Source organism: Nestor notabilis, unplaced genomic scaffold, assembly GCF_000696875.1.
Source record: "Nestor notabilis isolate BGI_N333 unplaced genomic scaffold, ASM69687v1 scaffold22627, whole genome shotgun sequence".
NCBI lineage: Eukaryota > Metazoa > Chordata > Aves > Psittaciformes > Psittacidae > Nestor > Nestor notabilis.
This window is the reverse complement of record NW_009936324.1, coordinates 5,375-22,846: the sequence shown is the minus strand read 5'-3', so window position 1 is coordinate 22,846 and position 17,472 is coordinate 5,375. Positions and strand designations below refer to the sequence as shown.

The 17,472-nt window shown below is 42.3% G+C and overlaps 2 protein-coding genes across 2 annotated transcripts in view; both read left to right on the top strand.

Moving 5' to 3' along the window:
- The first annotated feature begins 1,678 nt into the window (after positions 1-1,678).
- On the top strand, positions 1,679-14,034 carry PSAP (prosaposin). Its single transcript, XM_010018294.1, has 14 exons — positions 1,679-1,849; positions 2,897-2,971; positions 3,659-3,784; positions 4,046-4,240; positions 5,155-5,298; positions 5,842-5,898; positions 7,098-7,106; positions 8,839-8,952; positions 9,890-9,985; positions 10,192-10,378; positions 10,541-10,692; positions 12,332-12,412; positions 12,957-13,064; positions 13,650-14,034. The coding sequence occupies exons 1-14, from the start codon at positions 1,679-1,681 to the stop codon at positions 13,683-13,685; spliced, it is 1,551 nt and encodes a 516-aa protein (XP_010016596.1). The 3' UTR covers positions 13,686-14,034.
- A 2,822-nt stretch (positions 14,035-16,856) lies between these two features.
- The window catches only part of LOC104408637 (proactivator polypeptide-like), a gene marked incomplete at its 3' end in the record, with an annotated part of 5,986 nt that continues 5,370 nt past the window's right edge, over positions 16,857-17,472 (top strand). Inside the window, exon 1 of the mRNA XM_010018293.1 lies at positions 16,857-16,920. Coding sequence (XP_010016595.1) covers positions 16,857-16,920 — 64 coding nt within the window. The remainder of the gene's footprint in view (positions 16,921-17,472) is intronic.

The window sequence follows — 17,472 nt, the reverse complement described above, 5'->3', positions numbered from 1 at the left end:
TTCCTAGTCTTATAAGCAGCCCTAGTGTGCTGTCTTGCTGAAGAATAATATTCAGTCTAGGCTTTTTGCTGGGGGAGAATGGCAAACTTCTGTAGAAAATTTAACATGCAAAGCACATTTTTCTTAAAATAAATGGGTCATTCCTCTGTGAAATCCTGTGTAAACAGGTTTTATAAATCGACAGCAGAGAAAGCTGCAGAATGCCACCTATAAAGCAGTGTTTATCTGCTCTGTTTGATGTGCAGTGGCTATGTACCTAGTAGATACTCTGGTAGTTCATCCTCTAATAACTTAGAACCAAGACATGAGGAATGGGAAAGTGATTGTTCTTCTGTCATAACCTTACTAGAAGCTCTGTAGGAATGAAATGGCCTAATTCCTGCTACTTGCTTGACGGTGTAATTTTACAGCATTTTGTCATGTGCAGACAACACCGATGTCAGGATAACGACTCCTGAACAGTACCTATAGAGCTAATAGGTTTGCATGTTTTGGTTCTGTTGTTTGGGATGTTTTTATCAACTTTGACAGCAGTGCCTTGTAGACATAAACTATGGCAGATTTCCTTGGGACCTGTCTGCTGTAGGATTTTAGGAGTCCTTCATTCATAGGTTAGTGCAGCGTAGGAGATTGGCTGCTAAGGAATTTGAACCTACTGACAGATGGGATGGTTTATAAAACTAGGGGAAGTTCAGTGTCTTGCTGTCCAGGCAGCACAATAATTAAAAAAAGCTTGAATGTGCAGTTGGTTAACTTGCCCTATGACTTACTAGTAGTCTTTTACATTGCTTTAGGAAGACTGTCCAGAAATCATATTCTGTATTTTACTTCAGAACTTTATAGGTTGCAAATTAATTTCACATTTGCATTGGCAGGTAATGTCCAGACAAGGACCTAATGCTTTTTTGTTTTGTTTTGGGGGTTTTTTTATTTATTTTTTTTTTTCCCCCTACAAGTTTTTCTGTACGTAGTTTTAGACTGACCAAAAGGAAACAAAGGCCTGATAGATTTAATGGGTTTTAAAATTATATCATAGAACATGTCTCACATTTTTTTCTGTCCCTCTTTTGCTTTTTTTGTCTTTCTTGAAACTTTGTTTATGGTAAGTGTTTTGGTCTGCACCTGGCTCTTAAGTCCTCCATGTAATGTGTGGTGTTGTGGCTTCTGATCCAGTTAGTTTCCTAGCACTCAGTTTTGTCTGACAAAAGGGTGGTTCACCAGGGAGAAAGAATGCAGGCAACAATTACAAGCTAGACTGCTGTTTCAGAGTTGAAGTGATTGCAAGGACAGTAGGACATGAGAGCAGAGGAGTTGTAGCTTTGGGAACCAGCTGTCTGAAGTATAGGTCTCTGCTGTGGGCAGTTTCTCTGTTTCATGTGGTAGTTGTGTGCTAAGCAAAATGCTTCAGGTTTTGTTTTGGGTTGTTGGTTTTTTTTCGTGTGTGGCTTTTTCAAAAGGGGGATAAAGGGGGAACGAACCACTGAGGTGCTGAGACTCAAGCACTTCAGTAGGGAAGTTCTTTGGCTGCGTAATCTTTAATTTGGACTCATTCGTATGTTTCGGGACAGAAATTACTGGGTAGAAATGTGCTTAAAAATGTTAGTAAACCTAAGTGGTGTACTGGCGAGGTGATGGTTATACAGCATTAACCTGCTTGCTTTTTGGGGATATTACTGAAATGTGCAACTGTGAAAGAACAATTCTTTTTTTGGCAGCTGTGGCAAGCCCTGTTTTGTGGCAGAAGGACTGTGTAAAGGGTCCAGAGGTGTGGTGTCAGAGTGTTCGGACAGCATCACAGTGTGGAGCGGTGAAACACTGCCAGCAGAATGTTTGGAACAAGCCTACTGTAGTAAGTATTGACTACTGAGACTTTTTGCCTGTATCTGAGTTTCCAAATGCTGGTTTCCATATGTTCATGAAGATATTTAAGTTTCTGACCAGAGTTAAGTGCTACATCTATCTATGCCTTGGATACTGTGCCTTAATTTGGGTGCTAGATAAAGGTTGCTTTCCACTTCTCTGACTTGCACAACTTGTCTGCTGACTTTTCTTGTGACCTGTTGCACAATCACCAAGTGATGTGTGGAAAGGAGCTAGCGTAATTTAAGACTTGTTCCTCTAGTAAACCGACTCCTAATTCATAAAGTCTTTTCTTATTCTTCACTTGAGCAATGCCGAACTGATAGGCTTATTACAAAAAAAAAAAAAAAAAAAATGCTTCTTTAGGTCTTTCTCATAAGTTAATGTTCCACAAAAGGTGCAAAATATAATAAGTTATGAAAGCCGTAACAGTAAACAGTAGTACATTTAGTGTGGCTTTTCAAGTTGCATTTGTACTAAGTAGGAGTGCTGATTTACTAGATGTAGCTGTAATGTGTGGTATTGATTCACAATTTTCTAGGGGGGAAAAGGCATTTTACTTACAGATGCATTCAGTCTCCCTCGTCTATATCTGTGTCAATATATGTTCCAGCTTGTGGAAAAGTAGGGGAAGGGAGGAATGTCAATGGCAGAGCACAACTAAAATGTGTGAAGTATCCTGAAGAGTTCTTAAGATTTCTAGTAAGTGTGAACTCGGAAGAGTAAGGTAAAAGAGATTCAGGAGGATGCTTCTCCAGGCGATATACTTTATACTTCAAGGGAGGTGGGACTACTTGAAATAAGCAAGTGGTAGCATGCCTGCTTCTTCATACCATGTTTATGTACTGAAGAAACTGGAGCCGAACATGCTTGGAATTGCCTTACTATTTAAAACCACCTCTTTCCACCCCAGCTGCAGCCTGTATTTCTTCCCTAACTTCAATTCCAAATGTGATGCTTGTTTTTCATATTTATTTGCACGCTGCATTTACAAATACTTAAGTCTGTCTTAAACTAACTCTACTTCTTTCTCCAGAACAGTATCCCCTGTGACTTATGTAAGGAACTTGTGACAGTGGCTGGCAAGGTTTTGAAGGATAATGGCACTGAGGTAAGCAGAGCTCCCCTTCTTGCCCCAGGGTACTGTTTGATTTCATTGTCTTAAGATCACAAGGTGAGGTGGTAGAAGATGATGTTTTCCCAACCTAAGCAGCAGATGTTGAAAGTGGCCAGAGTACATGGGGAAAAGGCTTTTAAACAGCCTTTTCTGGTTTAGAAATTAGCAAATCCTCTCATGCTTTAACATCCCTGATTGACTGTAGAAGCTTAATGAAATTGTTTCTTGTGCCAGTGGGCCATCAATCTTCAAAGGTGGGATACCACAGTCCCTAGACTATTACACCAAGTAGACTTTATTCTGGTTGTGCGTGCCTCTTCCCTTTTTCTCTTGTGAACCTGGGAGTACTTTGTATAAACAAATCATTGTCCCATTGGTCTGTAATTTCACTTGCTCTTCTCAAATGTAAGTGCTCTGTGCTGGCAAGACTCTGTTGGGCAGGCCTTGAAAGCAGCATTTCATGTTTTCATTTTGTCAGGGTCTCATCAAAGGTCCAAGCCTAGGGAAAATAAGTCTACAGTGTAAAACCTTATTCTAGTTTTGCTTCCCAGCTGCTTGGACCTTGCGTGAGTCCAAGGGGCTTTTTTTCTGGGTATGTTATGCGTTTTGGGAATGAAAGAGCATTTGAGACAGGCAGACATACGTATTTTGATAGTTTATAGCTCACCTTATCTTCTATAGGATGAGATCCGCTCTTACTTGGAAAAGACGTGTGAGTTTCTTCCTGACCAAGGCCTGGTCTCTGAGTGCAAAGAAATTGTGGATTCGTACCTACCTGTTATCATGGATATGATCAAAGAAGAGCTGGTAAGTAGGTAACAGTTTGCAACTTTTGGAATTGAAAGTTTTGTTCCTGTCAATGCCTGAATTTCTCTTTCAAGATTGTGCGTATTATCTTTCAGTCTTGTATGGATCACTGGTGTTGCCATTAATGGTGTAAGTTTGAAAACTGCTTCCTTGCTGTGAAACATTTTCCCTTCCATGTTCTGCTGAAAGACTTTCTACTCTGAACTTTGTATAAAAGTGCCATCAGTCTAGAGCTTTATGTATGTATCATATCTCCCCTAGGATAAACCTGAAGTTGTATGTAGTGCCCTTGCACTGTGCCAGTCCCTTCAGAAACACCTCGCAGCAATGAAACTTCAGAAACAACTCCAGTCAAATAAGATACCGGAGCTGGATTTCTCTGAACTGGCATCCCCATTCATGGCTAATGTGCCTCTTCTCCTTTACCCTCAGGACAAACCCAAGCAGAAGTCAAAGGTAAGGGTGCAGTGCTATTCCAGCGTGCAAGTGAAGTGTGAGTTTTTTGCTTCAGCGCTCCTTTGCATAAGAACTTGATGGTTCTCAGTAAGGGATTGTTGTACTGGGTACAAATTAAGCTGATATGTTTCACCTGGTTGACTGTCTCCTATTGAATTTTGTGCTGCTGCATAAAGATTCTTCCTCAACCTGTGGGTTTAAGGCTAAGTAAGACGATAGCTGCACCCCCTGTGGACCATAGGTATAATCCTGTATTAACAGCCACAGTTTATAAAGACAGGTCTTATGCTAGGTTGTTCCCACCCAGGATTGTATAAGTCAAGCAGGCCTTACTAGAAACAATTTCTTCTGTGAGCAAGTTTGACACCGGTGTTCCAAGGAGGAAGAATTCTCTGGCATTCTGAGTGATCTCCTAGATGTGCCCTTCAGGGGAAGCATTCATCCAGAGGTGACAGACTGAATCAGAGAAGAACAAATAGTTGACAAAGGGGAGTAGATGAGACAATGAGCTTGTGAGTAGAGGCTGCATCTTGATAGCAAGTCTAGATACAGGAAGTAAACAGTTGAGTGGGTGGAGAACTAGCTGCAGTGGGTGGAGCAGATAAGATCTGTGCTAGACTTGGAAACCTTCCCACTGTGGTCTGTCACAAAACCAAGAGATTTTGAAGATTGGTTATCTTAGCAGTTATCTTGGGTTTCAGAGCTAAGTAGATACCTAATCTGCATCTAGTGGCTGGTGCAAATACCAGCAGTAGCTTGTCTATTCATATTATAGCTTAGGCTTTTAAGTATTCTATTGAATATTAAGGTTTATATATAGTTCAGAATAGCTTTTAAAACTTGGTAGTAGCAGAAGCTTCTAAGACATATTATGTGAAGATATGTCAACTTGTTTCCTTTCACTCTTTGTCTAGGGAAGTGGGGATGTATGCCAAGATTGCATTCAGCTGGTTACTGATGTTCAGGAAGCTGTGAGGACAAACTCATCTTTTGTAAAGTCTTTGGTTGCTCATGCTAAGGAGGAGTGTGACCGTTTGGGACCTGAAATGTCTGATATGGTAAGTGCTTTTTTTATTGTTGTTTAAATATTTGTTCCTGTGTGCACACATAAAAGTTTGTTTAGTGCCTTCATCCTCTCAGTGTAATCTCTATTTAATATAACTAAGGAGAGCGTGTCACATGTAGAATATGTTACACAGCATAACAATAACAGTGAAATAATAAACTTTCTGGTCAAGGAAGCTGGGTGGTGTGGTGTGTATGGGACTAGGGAGGAAGAAGAAGACTCAAGATTCCTGATAGCCCTTCAAGGCCTTTTTCATAAAAATGATCTGGCAGGGTAATGTGGTCATATCAATGAGGGGGAGTGCTTTTGCCCTAAGAGGAAGAGAAAAGAACTTATCAAATAAGCAGCTATGTGTGCAATGATTGTGTAACTTGAAATACCATCTTATATTTGGGACAAGGTCTGAAAGACAACAGAATAGTTATTAAGTAGGTTAAAGTTAATTAATACCTGGAGAAGTATTAGAAAATTCTAAATTAACTTTGCAGCGTAAATGGTTTGATATTTACAAGACTTTTTTCCTCACTTCCTGCAGTGCAAGAACTATATCTCTGAATATTCTGACTTGGCCATCCAAATGATGATGCACATGGTAAGATCAGTAGAATATAGTATTTTCTCTCAGTTCATTTTTTTTGTTTCGTGTAGCTAACTTATATGAAAACAGGAAACATTTACTGCAGTAAAAGCCCGAGTAGAATGTTTGCTGTGTAAGTCTTGGTGTTAACACTTTCAACCTGGCATTTAATTGAACAGTAAGTTCAATCTTAGAATGCTTTCTTTAGTGCTTTCCTCTTCTTTCACAACCACTTTAGTGGTGCAGAAGGCAATCTTACCTGTTGAAACACAGAAGATGCATTACATATGTTCCTTGATACTCTTATCTCAGTCCTGTACTTACACCACTGCTCCCCTCCCCACCAAATACTGTTAAGCATATTAGAGTTGGCCTTTGTCCCAGTATTGCAAAATTGATTCATGTACTGGAGATAATGTGTCTGTTTGAAGCAAGACTAAATGTCTTTTTTTCTGGAATTGCTGTCTCAAGACTCCTTATAGGAGTCATGGAAAGGATAGGAGCCATGGAGAGTGAGTGGTACTGTACCAGCTCTTGTCTTCTGTAGCAATGTACAAGACATACAAATGCTCTGACCACCTCCATAGCACCTCTTCATCCAGTATCTCAAAGTCTTTAAGAAAAAAAGTTAAGTCTTTCCTTAAAGAGTGCAGTGCCTGGATGACACAAGTAATATAAAAAATTATGGGTGGATTTATGAATAGAGTATGTGACAGACTTGAATCTGGATTTGGCAACATAGTGGCTTTTGTTGCTGTTGCTTTTTTTTGTGGTGTTTTTTTTTTCTTGTTTGTTTGTTTGTTTCCAGTTCATAAAGGCTACTTAGAAGTTTACACTGCTTCTTAAGCATTTGGAGGGGAAGCAAATCTTTGTTCCAAATACATCTGGTTTCTCATTTTAAGCATTGCAATGCAGTGTGGTGTTAATACCTGAAATTGGAATGTGACCACACCTTGCATCTGGCTGAGTGTTCACACTCTTTGAAAGTAGTCTTGCCCAGGATGCTTTAATAACTTTGAATGAATAATGCTGGTTAGCATTGTGCAATTAAATACGAGTTGCTGTAGCAATGCTAAGGATCTTTGGGATGGGGGACCATGTAATATTCCATCATTTTCATGGAAAGTATATGGAGTTCCAAGTGCCTGTTATCTCTTAACTGTTATCTTTAATTTCTCCTTTCTTCCTCTGTCTCCAATCTTCCCTGTCAACAGAAGGATCAGGTAGGTGAGCAACTTGCCTGTGGTGATAGCCTGCTTGTAGTTCATTTCTTGCTCTCAAAGGGCTTGTAGTTCACTTCTTGCTTGAATAGCTGTTTACATGGTGTGATTGTACTCAGTGTTGACAGATACAAGGGATATTTATGTAATTGAAACAGAGAAAGACTATAGACTTCTCCTCCAGTGGTCATTCCTACTTCCAGCTCCAAATACCAGTTTGTGCTACTAAGATTTCAGCTTGATTAGGCTTTGGGCAGTAGAGCAGAAAATGTGCTCACTCTTGTACAAGAAGGATAGATGTGGAAGCAGCATGCCAGTGGCTCCTGTCAGCTTCTGGTTTGAAGTCTGGGCTCAAAAGGGCTTGAGTGAAGCTGTCCCCAGGTCTTTTCTTGGTTAACCTTTAAATCTTGGACAATGGTATAGATGTTTGGAGTACATGAATTGAAAAGAAGAAGCAGGAGGCCTTTAGGCTCCTGCTTTCTAGAGCTGTTTGGGCTTATAATTTTACCAGTCCTGGGAGACCTTGTGTCTGTCATCTCTCTGTGAGAGAGCATGCTGTGTGTATGTGGGTGTTGCTGTAACATTAATATCTGGAAATGATTCTTGCAATGCATGAACCAAAGGGCTTGACTTAAAGATACTGCCTGGAGTAGTCTGAAGCAGCACTGTATCTTGAGATACTGTTTTTGCCTGTGCATGAGGTTGTGCATGATATATTAACTGTTGCATAAGCTTCTGCTGTAAGAAGCTTGATGCCCGGGTGACAGGGTATGATCTTCTAATTATCTGTAAGACCAAAGGTAACTTTTTTTAGCTTAAGTAGACTTCAGGTGGGAAAATTCAAGTTTTGCATATTACTTTGGACAGCCTTTCTCACTTTGTGTAGGTATAATGTGGCCTCCTTAGAGCAGTTTACCTGATGTCTGGCGTTTACTTTTTGCATTTAGTAATTGTCTAATTAGCTGCAGACTGAACCTCCACTTCGGGGGAAAGAAGTAGGGGGGAGTGAGCAAGCAGCTGCATGGTTCTGAGTTACTGGCTGGGCTTAAACCACAACAGTAATATGTTTTTAAAACCTTTGAGAGACTTACTAAAGGCTTTGTTTCTGTTTTCCCTCTTACTGTGAAAAGAACACTTGAAATAGTTACTGTTGATACTTTTGAAAAGGGTTAAGCTTAGGTTTTTACACGGTTAACTTTTGTTTCTTATAGGCTGTGTTCGATAATGCGGGAATGTGTTTCTTTTTGCAAAATGTGATGTTACTGGATGCTTTAAAGAAGGTAGTTTGTGGATGAGAAAAGGAGTCCTTTCTGCTAGCCATTTCTTTCAGCTTTTGGGTGAACTCTGGAGTCAAGATAATTAGCCTCTTCTGTGATTACTTTAAAGCTTTCAGGGGAGCAGCTTGTGGATTCAGATCTAATGTGATGCTGGTGGCCTGTTTTGGTGTTGGTAGCTCTTAAGTCAACTCCTTTGAAGGATTTGCATAGCTTGTGGTAAATGGGGTTTTTAAATGGATGTGGCCTAACCTTTTCCTCCTCAAAGGAAAGATGCTAAACTTCATCTGGTAGTTGTCCTGCCTATAACCATGTCAAATGCTTTGGCAATACTTGAAGTAGAAGTAGTCATGAAACTTCTAGTTATGTTGGAGCCTTCTAAAACTTTGTGTCTATTCACAGGCTCCATAAAAAGGGCAGTCTTTTAGGCTTCTAAAAATTGCTTTTACATCTCTTTCCAGCAACCAAAGGACATTTGTGCCATGGTTGGGTTCTGTTCTTCTGTGAAATCTGTTCCCCTTCAGACTCTGGTACCAGCTCAAGTGGTTCATGAAGTAAAAATGGAAACAGTGGAGGTAAGATAGACTTCCTGTGCTCAACAGCTTTACCTTCCTTTTTGCTCTAGTGTAACAAACTAGGTGAAATGGAAAAATATGAGCTTTTATGTGTAGAATAATCCAAGTCTCCCTGCATAGAAATTCCTGGCTGCCTCTTGTTTCTGATGCTGATCTGTGAAGTAGGAGTGCTGATTGATTTGTTAGAGTAACAAAGCCTAAGTTAAATCGAAGCTATATGGTAATGGTTAGGATTAAAATGGAAACTCTTTTTCCAGTAGGAGTGTATAGTAGCCATTCTAAATGACGCCTCAAATGTTAGAGGGAAAATTGCTGAATTTGAATTTTTATCTACGTTTGGAGTTATGCTTTGATCCCTTTTAAAAATGGGTTAGCACTTTGCATGAGCAGATGAGTGATCACAGAATGCTGGAGCTCTCGAGTTTGGAGGAGCACCTTAGCTTCCCAGGGCCTTTGAGCAAGACATGGGCTGAGGGTTTTTGGGAAAGAGGAGTCTCTTGAGGTCAGTTAACTTCTGATTCACAGGCTCCAAATAATTTCCCTCAAGTCTCTCGATTTCTGTGTTTCTTCTAGAAGCAAGAGGGTGTTCTCAATGTATTCTAATAAACACTTCAAATTTTCCTTGACTCCAGTCACTGTGGGGTTGCTTATTTTTCCATGTCTACTAAATTCAACTCGCCTTCTTATACAACCTGTGGACTGTAGTCTTAATGAAGTCATAACTGTTCATTCAGAAAGGGTTTTTACCGAGACCTTTAAGGTTGGGTTTGGGTTCTGTCTGACCACCTGAATCCAGCTCAAACTGGACAGCTAGGTAAATGAATTAGTGTGCTGCACCTCAATGTGAATGCTGTTAAACTGATCTTTTACAAATTGTTCCTGTCAAATGGTCAAGTTCTGATTTATTGTTTTCTATGTTTCTTCTGTGTGTGCTCAGAAAGCCTCAGTTCAAGAGAAGACTCTTTCCTTGTGTGAAATATGTGAGACCATGGTGAAAGAAGTGACTGGCCTCTTGGAGAGCAACAAGACAGAGGTGTGTAAGTGGTGGAGATGGTACCTCTTCCTAGGCTTTGGCTAAAATGGGGCTGTATTGTAGGGAGAAGGAAAGTTATTTTTGCTGTCTGTTTTCATGAGAGCAAGATTTCCATCCTGGGTTGGAGCAGAGTAAGAAAACATATACTAATGAATCGAGTCAGATTTTTGTTCCTCATTTGCCATATATCCTTCATTGTGCTTCAGGAGGAGATTGTACATGAAATGGAGGTGGTCTGCTACCTGTTCCCAGCAAGTGTCAAGGACCAGTGTAAGGACTTCATTGATGTCTATGGCCAGGCTCTGGTTGACATGCTTTTGGAGGCAACAAATCCTGAAGCTGTGTGTGTTATGCTGAAATGCTGTGCTGCCAACAAGCCTCCACCGCCACCAGGTTAGTAATGAGGAGTCACTGGTGTTGCAAAATGAGCTGGTTCACCTATGATTGTATCTCATTTGAGGACATGTGCTTTAGTACTTTGCTGCCTCCTTTCTTCCATTTAGAGGAACTACCTAAGCACTGATGTTTGTTTTTTGGTGGGTTTTTTGTTCTCAGTTTTAGTGAAACCTGCAGGTGGCTTCTGTGATATCTGCAAGATGGTGGTATCTTATGCAGACAAAGAACTAGAGAAGAATGCCACAACAGCTGAAATTGAAGCTTTACTGGAAAAAGTCTGTCACTTCCTGCCAGAGTCTGTCCGTGATCAGGTAAAACACTTGTGCAGGAGGCAGGCTAAAAAACAATGGTCTTGTTGATGGTTGGGAACTGTCCTTGTTGATTTTTGATTTGTTTTACATAGGTACTACAGTGACAATTATGCTTACCTCAGTTTTACCTGATGGTCCGTTGGGTTTACATAGGCCCTACAGTGATAATCATGCTTATTTTGTTTTCTGAGTCTTTCACCTGATATTCTGTCTACATGCTAATTTTAGGTGCATCTCGCAAGTGTGTCTACTTCTGCTATAAATGTCCAGGTACTTGTAATAGAGGTCTCTGTGTTTGGCCAACTACCTTGGTCTGTAGCTGGAGACAAACTGTCCACAGGTGCAGCTGGGACTGGCTTGTGTTCAGCAACCTGATCCTTCTTAGGTTTCTCTCTTTACTAGTTAGCACCAAAGCATAGCGGCTTCTCATGTGCAGTAGAGCAAAAAAGAGGGAGCAGGCTTCATCGGAGGCAGTCAAGTGACCACACAGACTTTGTTGTGTGGCAGCCTGCGTTCCAGTCAGAACAAGGCAGATGGAGATGAACAGAAGGACAAAGCACCTTGCAGAGTATTTGGAAAAAGCATCTCATAGTGTGTTTTATGAGAGTAGTCAGCCTTCCTCTGCTAGAGGTTGAAAAGAGTTTGGGGTGCAGGAGGATTAGGTTTTTGTGCTCTCCATTTGTGGCTGTTGGCAGATCTTTGAATAGATGGAGACTTTTAAGGGGCTGAACTGGCTGGATGGATTGTTGTACTAATTTGCAGGCAGTAAAGGTTTGCCTGGAAATGTTCTGAGAACAGTGGGTGGGAACAGCTGAAAGGGGTTTTTTTCTTTTCCTTGATAGTGATCCTGTTCAGGGGATTAACAAAGTAATTGTAAGTAGACTGGCATAATTTCAGTGAGACAGCAAAAAGCAACACCTGTTAGGCCAGCACTGTCAAGATTCACCTGGAAATCTTATTAGGTGGCTGCTGAGTGTCAGCAAGTGGTAACTGCTTATGTGTGTAGCTTAAAGCAGCAGTGAAACAGCTATTCCTGTTAACTGCTGTGAGGCTGTTTAATAGCTGTGGTTCGCTTATTAATTGGTGCTGTTAGTCTCTGCTGAGAATGCCAATATCTTCTGTGCTTTGGATATGGCCTCTCCACTAGAGGGCTGACTGTTACTCATGGGAAGCATTCCTCCTGCTGCCGGGTCTGAAGTGAATAGTAACTACCTGGGCTAAAAGTGCTGAAGAGTCATTACTGTATTGCTGCCGTCCTGTTCAGGATGTTTGTCTCCAGCTTCTTCAGTGTGCTTTCCTCTTGAGACAGCAGTGATCTTCACAATTAGGACTAAGCTTTGCAAATCAAAGCCTGTCCTGCTTGGTTCTTTTCCCAAAGTCTGTCCTGCTTGGTTCTTTTCCTTTAGACCCCTTTCTCATCATAACCTGTCTGCATACAGTTGCAGGCAAGTATAAGGTAGCAACAAGTGATGTAGTTGTGTGATTAGTGCAGTGCTGAGTCCTTTTCAATCTGTAGAGCTCAAGCCTCTGCTTCATCAGTTTGTTACTGGGATGCTTAGTGTACAGGCCTGCCTGCTGAAGACGGTATCTTCCTCTTCTAAGGCTTTAACAGAATTTCTCAACCTGTGTTTTGTTACAGTGTGTTCAGTTTGTGGATCAGTATGAACCTGTGGTTGTGCAACTCTTGGCAGAAATGATGGATCCCACTTTTGTTTGCACTGTAAGTATTGCATTTAGTTCTATTGAGTATGGGCTTCCATACAGTCCTGCCTACTCTTCTGTATGCCTTTCAGTGTCTTGCATGCACCAACTCTGCTGGAATAAAAATTGGCATGCTTAATGCTTGGAGCAAATATGGTTGTGCAAAGCCTCAGGATTACTGAATGGACAGCTGTCTGACTGCCAGCCTTGTGCAAGGAAGGATAGAGGAAAAGAGCTGCCAGTGGTTATCTGCTGTTGAGGTTCAGTAGTAGTGTGTGCCTTCAATGTGATGAGAAGTTAAATGACATTTATTGAGAAAGCTTCCTTTCTAGAAGCATTGTTTCTCAGAACTTAATATGGAGAAGCTGTTGCGGTAACTTAATTCTTCCTTGTGTCAGATTACTGCTTCATGTTCAGCTGCAAGCGTGACTGCAGTTGTCAGTGCAGCATAGTGCTGTGGGAGCTCCTGAAGCTCGGTCGGGTGGGAAGCTCAGATGTAAAGCTGGAGTTGAGATCTCTTCGTGCAAACAGGAAGATGGTGACCGCTGCTGTTCTTTTCGCAGAAACTTGGAGTCTGTGGATCAGCTAAGCAGCCTCTCCTGGGGGATGATGCTTGTGTTTGGGGTCCAGGTTACTGGTGTAAGAACATGGAGACTGCTGCTCAGTGCAACGTACGTAAAGCAGGGTTCTGCCTCAAGTTTTCTATTGGTCCTTGATAGCTCCTTATAAGTGACTTTTCCAGCTTCTACACCACACTTTCAAGTGGATGAATTCCAGCTTCAGGAAGCAAAAGAGTAATAGCTAGAGATAGTTGAGTTTGATTAGAGGGGCTTCCATAGCCCTTACCTATTTTAAAGCAGATGGTTTCCACTCCCTTTTGTTCCTATACTCCACCTGTCTGCTAGCATTTCAGAATCTATAGTAAGGTACAGTGTGAGCTTTATATTTAATCTGTGTTCCTGTGGCCAACAGATCATGTCATGACTTCTCATCAGGCTCTAAAATTTGGCTTCCAGTGTTGTGGGCTGATGCTTTTTTTGCCACGCCTTACTGGCTAAGGGTCATCAGCATTCTTTCCTGAAGCTTCTGGGTGGGGAGGAGGATGTTCTAGTCCTCTCTGGAATCACTTATTTTCAGAAAAAGAGATTTGCTTCCAAGATCTTGGCTCAGAACAAGGTATTGAATTGCATGTGTAGATGCACACTTGTTTGCAACAGGCTTTTTTCCACTAATGTACACCATTTCTTTCTCTTTAGGCTGTTGATCACTGCAAACGTCATGTGTGGAACTAGAAGAGGAATTTCCAGTTCTGAAAATTTGCCATGGCTCTTTGTGGGCCGAGGTTGGCGGGGAGCTGTATCTCAACTGTCCCTCCTTTCTGCCTCATTAACAAGTTGACCTTCAAGTTCCTTTATTGTAACTCTTCTGTAGCAGTGCTGCTGTTGAAGGATCAGATCTTCATTGTTGATTTAACAAAGATATTTTTGATTGTACAGTTTAACTCATTATGCTCCTAAAAATAGTCAGTGTGTTGTAGTTTTTTAATTGATAGGCTGAAGTGTTTTTAGGTGCTGGGAAGAATGTCAGAGAAGGTGAAATAAGACAAGGCTATTATCTTTTAACTTAAAAAAAGAACAAGATGGTGACTAAATTTTCATATGTCTTTCTGTAGTCAGCATTGGGATGATTACATGCTTTGCATTTTTAACATCTGGCTAGAATGTTCATTTTCTATGTAACCGTAGGGAAGTCTTAAGGGATAATGCTGAACCTGGGAATCCCTTCAGCTGGAATTTTCAAAGCTCTACAGGTGCAGAGAAGGGGCTTCATGTGCCCAGCTAACTTTCAAAATAACTGGTACCAAAAAAGATGCATTTGCATTTGAGTTATCACACCTATGGCTCATGGTGGTGTTACAGTTAAGGAAACCCTCCCTCAACCTTTTGATCATGTCCTTATTTCCTTGGACTGTTTGATATAAGCATGCGTGTTCTACTGTCAAGCCCAGTACAGTGGGATTTCAGTCTCTCGAAGCATGCCGATGTAGTTAAGGAATGGCTCCCTTTTTCTTTACCCTTGTTGCTCAATTCTGCTTAGTCTTGCAGCTTCCTACATGCAGCCAGCTGGGTGCCAAGGAGGTGGAGTGAGCTGGGTCGGTAGAAGATGGAGGGGGAAAAAGTCAGCAGGGGCTGTGCATATGTCAAAAGTGAGTTCAGCACAGAGGGCAGAACACATGGAAAAATGGGCTTTATTGTAAACCACTGGTTTGTTCCTTGATGTGTTCTTGTTCTCGTGGCATACTTTGTTATCTAAATTTTCAGAGGCACTGTGAGGCTCACGGGCAGTTTCCATTCCTGCCACCCCATCTCACTTGACACTCACCTTTGAGAGGTTCAAATATTATTTTTTTTCCCAGAGCTCCCATTTCTGCTGGGACATGTGTCTGACTAGCAAGTGGAGATGGCAGAGAGTAAGAGCACTGTAGTAGGTATTTGGCAGCTCTGCTGACCTACCTGACAACCTGCCTTTCACGCCTCTGCACCATCCCACTGAAACATCCCGGACTTCTGAACAAAAGCCTTTTGAGGCAGGCTGCTACCCTGGAAACAAGTCAGGCTCTTGAGGGGTAGGGGCCTCAAATGAGAATCATCCTTACAGCACTTGAGATGGACCTTGCACTCCTTAGGAGCGTTTAGTACACGGTTCTGGTCAAGTTAACCCCCAAAACAGAGGCACCAAAGTAGCTCTGAGGAGAGCTTTGGGAAGGAGAAGCTGGGCAGAGGTGGAGCTTTGAAAATTCCAGTCCTGTTCAGAAAGGAGCTGGCAACTGCTGCTGTTCCTGTGGTGTCATGGGTGAGGCAGGAGCTCCGTAACTGCTTTAGAAGCAAGCAAAGTAATTTTCATGCTGTTTTAATGGAAAACCACTTGACTGCAGCTTTTTAGTTACTACGTGTACATGCTAAATGTCTGGGCAGTGTTGGCAGATAGCAGTACGGGTTTGTCTTTCCTGTTTGCATTTGTACAGAACACTGAAGCACTCGTGGCTATAAAAAGGCAAATAATTTCCCCTAAAAACGTAAAATACCCGCAGCTTTCTGTCTTGGCAGGCTTGTGCAGTGGTTCCAGTGGTGTATCCCAGTTCGGGTACGTATGCCATATTGGAAATGGGCTCTCTTCAGCATTGCTGCCTGCGAGGTACAGGTTGTGTTACACTATGGCGTGTAGTATGGTATTTGATCTTTTTAACCCAATGGTGTTCTCTTAACATGAATTTTTTTGGCGGGAAGCAGGGGTGGATTGAGACTTGCTCTTCCATGTTGACAAGGTTTTAATTTTCTTGGGTTTTTAGTAGTAAAGGATTATGCTGGCAACCTGTTGGGTGAGGCGAACTGGTGGAAATCCTGTGCTGCTGCTCAGAGTCTCTTTAGTTTTCTCCTTTCCTGTGGACTGTGGCACCTGACCTGCTTGAGTTGTGCTGGGGGGACATGTGCAGTTGCTTTCTAAAGAACATTGTCTTGATTTTTGCACAAAAGCTTCCTTAATGAACAATAAAAACTTCTGTAAACTGATGTGTGTTTCATTTCCTTACTGTGTGCTAGTTGCTGAAGGGTCTTGTTAGCTTCCCCTTTGCTGCAAAGTCAGGAGAAGGCACATCCCAAAATGTCAGTGGGAATCAGGCTGAATGACAGGACTCTAGTTCCCACTGAGTTGCCATTGCCTTGCAACATGGCATGTCCCATCAAGCCTTTGCTATATTGAGCACAGTTGCAGGTTAGAGGATTGCTGCTGCTGTTCTCTTCCCTGGACAAACACAATGCCTGATGTGAGGCAACAGCCCCATGTTGCAATTCCTCTGCCTTGTGTGGGCTGGAGGGAGTTCTTTCTGAAGCTGCTTGGTATCAGGCTTCAGTGCTGACTTGCATTTAATGTGGCTGCTTCCCTTTTGTCTTCATTCCTTGCTTTATTTTGAATAAAACAAGTGTCCTTTAAATGCTTTAAGCAAACTATGAGGTTACCTCTAAATGCACAATTCATTCAGTTACCCTAAATGTACTGGTCTTTAATATCTTCGCTGCTGACCTTTTTTTTGTGAGGCTGATGCATTCATCCCTTATGAATGCATCATAAGGGTGAATTCGGTGAAGAGTATGGGAAATAGCTCCATTGCATGGTGCTAGGACAGTTCTCCCTGGCTGTGCCCACCCTTTGCAGTCAGGAGTGGTTAGTGTTGAGCAGCAGGTTCTGGGCTGGTTTTGACTTCCCGGGAATACCTGCCTGGCTCTGGTCCCTCCCTCCACTTGCAGACTGGTGATGATTTTATAATCAAGCCATAAAGAGAGGGGTGTGGTAATTGCCCTGTGTGGGTGTGGGTTCTCACTACTTCTCTCAACCCATCCAAGATTCCTCAGTCTGGGAGCAGCACAGGAGAGGAACCAGCCACTGAGGACTATCTTAGGAACGGCATGGAGAGCAAATGGAGTGGCTGGGTGCTGCTGATCCTTTCTGTGTGCCTGGGCTCCTACCAAGGTAAGGCCAGGCATGGGGGTAGGACTCAAGGAGAGCCCAGAAAACCCCTCAGAACCCCAAAACTATTTGCAGCTATAGTGTTTACGCTCCATAGTGTGCTTCCTCGTCCCTCTGTGGTGGTGGTTAGGCCAGAGGAGAGTTGAGGCTGGTGGCACCACTGGCTGCTTGACCTCTTGCCTACCTGGACATGAGCATTGCAACTTCTGCTCTTAAAGATGATGTTGGGGCAGAAAGTGGTTTGTTCCCTCCATTTGGACAGCAGGGATTCAGATGGACATGGTGTTTTGCTGAGGTATAGGGAGGGAGGCCACTTAATGGTGTGTCTCAGCAGCAATGGGGTGGAGGGCACTGGGACCTGGCTGTGTACGAGTGATGTGGGGGAACACAGCAAACTTCATTGTCCTTGCATGACAGAGTGACCATGGTGCCACCTGAAGCTGTTCCCCTTGTCACTGGGGCTTTAGGTATCTGAGCACATCCTCCTGCAGATTATTTTATGCTGCTGCCCCCTAGGACTCCCCATAAGAGTGAGGAAGCGATACCTGACTCTTT

Excerpts from the sequence above, each read along its gene's own strand:
- PSAP (XM_010018294.1), top strand. The coding sequence starts at position 1,679 with ATGTGCAACTGTGAAAGAACAATTCTTTTTTTGGCAGCTGTGGCAAGC. Across the intron at positions 5,299-5,841 it reads GACCTGAAATGTCTGATATG|TGCAAGAACTATATCTCTGA; the intron begins GTAAGTGCTTTT and ends CACTTCCTGCAG. Across the intron at positions 13,065-13,649 it reads AGACTGCTGCTCAGTGCAAC|GCTGTTGATCACTGCAAACG; the intron begins GTACGTAAAGCA and ends CTTTCTCTTTAG.